The following is a 6,571-nucleotide window of genomic DNA, read 5'->3' as shown; positions in this document are numbered from 1 at the left end:
CATAATTTAATATAAAAAAATATGTAAAGAGTACACATAATATATTTATTAAAAGTTTCAAATAATGAAAAATTAACAGCTTGCACACGAATTTATTACAAGGGCAATTTGGGAAGAAGGAAAATGAGGAAGAACTGGATGGATCACAGTGCCAGCGTAAGACCACCTAGATTGAAATATATCAACTGTGGTGTTTCTTTCTCTCTCCATAATAATAATAATAAAAAATTAAAAAAATTTGTGTCCAACTATTTTGCTTCTATTTTCTGACTCTGTAATCCGTTGTTTCTTTCCGACAGCATCCTTTGTTGAACAAACACTTTCCAAGTTGACAAAAAACAGAGGCACCCGAACCAAACGGAACCTGGGATACAAAATTCCCAACATATATATTTTTTTTAACCATAGCCTAATTAAGACCTATTTTCATTATTAATTATATTTTCTTTTTGGGGTCGGTTTAGATGTTAGAATCCGTAAAACTCCTACAAAATCTCACCAGCTTCGAACCTAACACACTTATCCCATATTTCATATTTATCTAGAAACTGGAAAGAAACAATCTTTTCACTGACCACAATTCTTTTCATTCTTTGCAACTTCCTTTCACAATTCAAGTTCACACCTGTATATTCTCGCTCCAGTTATTTCAGTACATATCCAAAGGTCTTGTTGGTTGTTGAGATAGCGAAGAAGAAGGTAAAACGACTATTTGAGATTTCATTGACTTGTTCTCTTTTCCTTTGAATTATCTTCTTCAAGATAAGACCCTTTGTTTCCATTTCATTAGCTTCCTCAGAAGATTGCGGGGACATTAGTTTTTGAAACCTGCTTTGATTTTCTTCTTCTCTCTCTGTTTTCCGTGTGTTATCCTTGTGTTCCTTGGATCAGTTTGATACTATTAAGGTAAATGCATGTTCTGTCCCGTGTTCTTGACTCTGCTGTTATTTGCTCAAGAAGGAATGTATGTGAATGAAAAGACGCTGCCATTGGTAATAACACACAAAAAATTGTAGTGCATTATGCAAAATTGTACAATAAATCTTCTATAATCCTGCTTGATAATTTAGCTTATCCTCATTAACTATTATTGGACTCTGCTTCGAATTACCTTATATGGTTTGTAGGGGAAAAAATTTTCATCCTTCATCTTTTATCCCTTCACCATTGCATTAATTCAGCATTTTTTTTTTCTTTTTCTTTTATTAATTTCACTCTTTATGCAGATGTTCTTTCCTGTTCTGATTTGTTTGGTTGTGACATACTTTTATTTCCATTTTAGAGCAATTGGGTGGATTTATTTCCTTTCCTAATTGAGAGAATAAATTGAGAGTTGAGTTTAATTGATATATATTTGAATGAAAGTGAAGAAATTGACACCTGCAAAACAGTGTTGTACCTAGCCGACCTAGAGTTAAATGCTTTCTAGTTCGCAATCTCTGTTTCTAGGTTTGTTATTCTGTGTTTCTGATTAAAATGTGCTTGTGTAGATTTGGGTGATCAAAGTAGATTCGAAGAGACTTTCATGAGATTAATTGCCTAATTGCCTGAGTCTCAAGATAAATTAAGGTAAATGTTTGGTTTATCTTATAAGCAGTTTAATCTTTTATAGCCTTTTGTTTTGCTCTGATGACTATGGATTTTTGGCTGAATCTGCTGAAAGTCTATTGTTGGACTGGACCCACTAAACCCACTTTTTTTATCTATGATTTTGGTCTTTTTTTTTTTTTTTTTTTTTTTCTGAAACAGAGAATTCAATTGATTTTATTTTGAAGATTGGAAGACTTAACACAAAATTTGTAATGGAAAAGGTCATAATCTTAATTTTTCATCCCAGAATCAGAGGAAGGGGCATGCCTGATTATAGGTCTAGTGTGGACAGCAAATAGCATAAAAAAGTAGGATTTTATGCTATAATACCTGATTTGAAGAGGTATAACCTCCTTTCTGTAGTCCCTTAGAAGATATAGTGGTCTTTCGGTGGGGGCAGAGATATACAGTTAGTTCATTTGTACTTCCTACACAAAGCTGAAATCATACTATAGATACATAAAACGTGTATTTGGTTTCTGCGTCGTGATGAAACAGTAGAATGTGTGTGAAAAACATGCAAAAGTTAACCTTCCAGGAAGTTTCCACGTTACCAAGGCCAAAAAGTTCACAGTTTTATTCCAAAAGTAGCATAGAACATACTGAAAATCTGGTGATCACAGTTATCTAAGCCTTGGTTTGCTACTTTTCCTATTCTTTAACTCTAGATCATGGTCATCTTGATTATTCTATTTAGTAACTGAAAATTAAGTTGATGTTTCTATTTCTTATGTAATGTACAGATTTCTTCTGCTAAATTACTGAATAATGTTCGAAGAATTTGTAATTGAATTGCTGTGTCTAACATGCTGCTTTATACATTTGTAAATTTTAATGATTCTGCCACTTGTTGGAGTTCTAATTTCAACAATCAATGTCTAAATAACATAAATTTATTCCACGCTTTCAAATCAATCCGTGGTGTAGACTCATCTACTGAAAATTACTGAAGTACTGAACTTGTGGAGTATGAGTGTGTAATGTATTTATGTCCAATCCTACTGCATTGTATGTAGATAATAATTGCTTCTCTTCTATCTTTGCAGGTGACTGCATTTCTTTTCAGGTGTAGATACCAGTTCCTAAATCACAGTAATTTATATCTTCAAATACTTTGAAGTAAAGATGGTGGCAAGGTCATGCTTGAATTTGTTAGACCTGGTATCAGGGGATATGCTGAATTTCCCTCAAACTCCTAGATCTCTACCGCGAGTTATGACTGATCCAGTAATCATTTCTCATGGAGATGGTAAACAAAGTAATGACGATGATTCAGGTGTTAATTCATCTGAACACCGGCGCAAGATAATTATAGTATCAAATTCTCTTCCTCTCAATGCGAAAAGGGATAAGGTATCTGGCAGATGGTGCTTCAGTTATGATGAGGATTCAATTTTTTGGCAGTTAAAGGATGGTCTCTCTCCTGATGCTGATGTGGTGTATGTGGGATCTCTGAAGGTTGATGTTGATGCAAGTGAACAAGATAAAGTTTCCCTTCAGTTGCTGGAGGAATTCAACTGTTTGCCTACTTTTATTCCTCCAGAACTCTACAAACAATTCCATGATGGATTCTGCAAGCAGCATTTGTGGCCTCTATTCCATTACATGTTGCCCATGTATCCCGGAAATCGCCGCTTTGATAGGTCACAGTGGCAGGCTTATGTTTCTGCTAACAAGATATTTGCAGATAAAGTCATGGAGGTCCTTAATCCAGAGGATGATTATGTATGGGTTCATGATTATCATCTTATGGTACTTCCCACGTTTTTGCGGAAGCGTTGTAGTCGAGTCAAGCTTGGTTTCTTCCTCCACAGTCCATTTCCTTCATCAGAAATTTATAAAACTCTCCCTGTCAGAGGTGAAATTTTGAAAGCACTGCTCAATGCAGATTTAGTTGGTTTTCACACCTTTGATTATGCTCGCCATTTTCTCTCCTGCTGCAGGCGAATGCTAGGCTTGGAACATGAATCCAAGAGGGGTTACATTGGGCTTGAATACTCCGGTCGCACAATATTCATTAAAATTTTGCCTGCTGGGATTCACATGGGTCGACTTCAATCTGCCTTAGAGCACCCTTCATCTTCTGAAAAAGTCAGAGAAATCCACCAACAATTTAAGGGGAAAAAACTTATTCTTGGTGTTGATGATATGGACATATTCAAAGGTGTCAGTTTAAAATTCTTGGCCATAGAACAACTCCTGCAACAATATCCAGAAATGCAAGGTGAAATAACACTGATCCAGATTTTAAACCCTCCAAGTAGTGCTGACAAAGATGTTGAGAATGCAAAGGAGGAGGCTTACATTACTGCCAGAAAGATAAACCAAAGGTTTGGTTCGGAAAGTTATGAACCTATCACCATCATCGATCGCCATGTTCCTTTCTATGAGAAGGCAGCCTATTATGCTTTGGCAGAATGTTGCATTGTGAATGCAGTTCGCGATGGTTTGAATTTGGTTCCATACAAGTACACTGTTTGTAGGCAGGGAAATTCTAAAGTGGATGAAGCCTTAGAAATTGCTTCGGATTCCCCGCGTGCAAGTGCACTTGTTGTTTCTGAGTTTATAGGTTGCTCACCGTCTCTTAGTGGGGCAATAAGGGTAAACCCATGGGATATTGATGCAGTGGCCGAAGCACTAAATTTAGCAATCACAATGCCTGATGGAGAGAAGCAGCTTCGACACGAGAAGCACTACAGATACGTTAGTTCACATGATGTGGCCTACTGGGCGCGAAGCTTTGAGCAAGATCTAGTGTTTTCATGCAAGGATCACTATAGGAACTGTTGCTGGGGCATTGGGTTTGGTCTGAACTTCAGAATTTTGTCTCTGTCTCCTAGTTTCAGGAGGCTATCCATAGATCACATTGTCCCTGCATATAAAAGGAGCAGTTGCAGAGCAATCTTTTTGGATTATGATGGTACAGTTGTACCTCAAGCATCCATTGTGAAAGCCCCCAGTCCTGAAGTCATATCTGTGCTAAATAATCTTTGCAGTGATGTTAACAACACTGTGTTTATTGTTAGTGGCAGGGGAAAAACTTCATTGAGTGAATGGTTTGATCAGTGTGAGAATCTTGGCATAGCTGCTGAGCATGGTTATTTTATAAGGTAAGTAATCATAATGACTTTCCTGAAATGACTTCAAATGTGCCTGAACATAGCCCTTAAAAGAAAAACAAAGAAAAGTGAAAATGAAAGTAGGTGGCTTTTATCCAGGGCCTACAGCATTTACTTATAATGTTGTGTACTGTAAAAATTTGAGCTCACCTTTAGTACATCTTTATGTAGGTGTTTTAGCTTTTCATGAGTTTGTTCTGGTTAGAACCAATAGTATTTATGTTTGATCTTTTCTGTACAAAGTAAATTTGGATTCTCCTTGTAGTACATGTTATGGCAAAGTGGTTATCATGTCAGTGTCAAGTTCTTTAAGGTGATGTTACTCTTGTTTGATCTTTACCACAGGTGGGGTAAGCAAACTAGTTGGCAAATGAGTCATGCAGATACAGATTTTGCATGGAAAAGGATTGCTGAACCAGTGATGAGATCTTATATGGAGGCCACAGATGGCTCTTCTGTAGAGATCAAAGATAGTGCCTTGGTATGGCATTACCGTGATGCAGATCCTGATTTTGGATCTTGGCAAGCCATGGAGCTGTTGGATCATCTTGAAAATGTACTTGCAAATGAGCCTGTTGCTGTAAAAAAAGGACAACATATTATAGAAGTCAAGCCTCAGGTGGTGCTCTCAGTACTTATCACTTCTCATCTCAAGTCATAATTTTTCTCAAAATCTGATGTTGTCTAATCAATGCATTACAGGGCATTACAAAAGGGTTAGTTGCACAGGAAGTTCTTTCTACCCTAACCAAAAAGGGTAAATTGCCAGATTTTGTACTGTGCATTGGTGATGATAGGTCTGATGAGGATATGTTTGAGAGCATTTTAACCAGATGTTACAGTGCTACTTCCTCCTCAGCACCAGAAATCTTTGCCTGCACTGTTGGACAAAAACCAAGCAAAGCTAAATACTACCTAGATGACACCATGGATGTGATGTCATTGCTTGAGGGTCTTGGTGCTGCTTCAGTACCTAAATTAAGATATTCTACAGAAACCCCTTTTGAGAAAAGAGAAGTATGTTTTGAGAATATCCTATAAAGTAAAGGTACACTTTAGCTGTGTAGGCACCAGCATAGGAAAAGGAAACAGTTTTGATTGGTTGTTTTTGGTATGATGTACAAAAGCAGGGTTTAAGGGGAAAAAACTTTGAATCTGACTTTTGATTATAGAAAATGTTGGTAGCAGCTTTAGGTCTCAGAAAATGAACACAGGGAATTAGAGTGATTGGGTTTTTTTGATTGAAGGTGGGGACAGATGGGTGTATCTGTAGCTCTGAAAGGATACTGAATATGTTGATAGATACAGAATCTAGGTATTCATTGGTTGTATATTTGATGGGTTTATTTATACTTTAATGTCATTAAGAATCTAGTATTTTTTGGAATTTCATACTTGAGTAATTGTTGATTAAACTCTTTTTAAGCATGGAATTTGGAAACTGTTTTTGAAACTGGGATTCAGTGAATATGGTTTAGGTGAAAATGGAAAGAAGGAAGAGAATAAAAGGGAAGGAGAAATATTAGAAGGATGGATTCGAAAGGATTTAATGATAAACTTTGTAAGAATTTAAAGATAACTTATTTTATTTGAATTATTTTTTCATTTTATATAGATATTTTGTGTCATTCTCTTTCTGTATTAAATAACTTAAAAATTAATTTTATTTATATTTTGTAGCAACTCATTGTAAAACTATTTATAGTGTCATTACTATCAAGCAATTTATATCCAACTGTATGTAATACATAATATATATATATATATATATATATATAATCAACAATGTTGAATTTTAGTGTCATGTCATTTAAGTCGTTGTTATATGCTCACATATCAATATGCGATCATAATAGAGAAAG

At 35.8% G+C, this 6,571-nt stretch overlaps 1 protein-coding gene across 4 annotated transcripts; it reads left to right on the top strand.

Annotated features, from left to right (window-relative positions):
* The first annotated feature begins 302 nt into the window (after positions 1-302).
* LOC114163080 (probable alpha,alpha-trehalose-phosphate synthase [UDP-forming] 9) lies at positions 303-6,112 on the top strand. 4 transcript variants are annotated; one of them, XM_028047152.1, is made up of 6 exons: positions 303-699; positions 1,491-1,569; positions 1,750-1,933; positions 2,637-4,700; positions 5,055-5,328; positions 5,412-6,112. In XM_028047152.1, exons 4-6 carry the CDS (start codon positions 2,716-2,718, stop codon positions 5,748-5,750), a joined length of 2,598 nt encoding a protein of 865 aa, XP_027902953.1. In that variant the 5' UTR covers positions 303-699; positions 1,491-1,569; positions 1,750-1,933; positions 2,637-2,715; the 3' UTR covers positions 5,751-6,112. The 4 variants fall into 4 exon arrangements, with proteins under 4 accessions (XP_027902953.1, XP_027902954.1, XP_027902951.1 ...); XM_028047150.1 differs by lacking the exon at positions 1,750-1,933 and having other exon boundaries at positions 304-699; XM_028047151.1 differs by lacking the exons at positions 303-699; positions 1,750-1,933 and adding an exon at positions 724-906.
* Positions 6,113-6,571: the final 459 nt, after the last annotated feature.

Source organism: Vigna unguiculata, chromosome 9 (genome assembly GCF_004118075.2).
Source record: "Vigna unguiculata cultivar IT97K-499-35 chromosome 9, ASM411807v1, whole genome shotgun sequence".
In the NCBI taxonomy this organism is placed as follows: domain Eukaryota; kingdom Viridiplantae; phylum Streptophyta; class Magnoliopsida; order Fabales; family Fabaceae; genus Vigna; species Vigna unguiculata.
This window is presented reverse-complemented; position numbering and strand designations above follow the sequence as displayed.

Coding starts and splice junctions, on each gene's coding strand:
- LOC114163080 (XM_028047153.1), top strand. CDS start 2,716: ATGGTGGCAAGGTCATGCTTGAATTTGTTAGACCTGGTATCAGGGGAT. Junction 4,701..5,054: donor GAGCATGGTTATTTTATAAG/GTAAGTAATCAT, acceptor TCTTTACCACAG/GTGGGGTAAGCAAACTAGTT. Junction 5,329..5,411: donor TTATAGAAGTCAAGCCTCAG/GTGGTGCTCTCA, acceptor AATGCATTACAG/GGCATTACAAAAGGGTTAGT.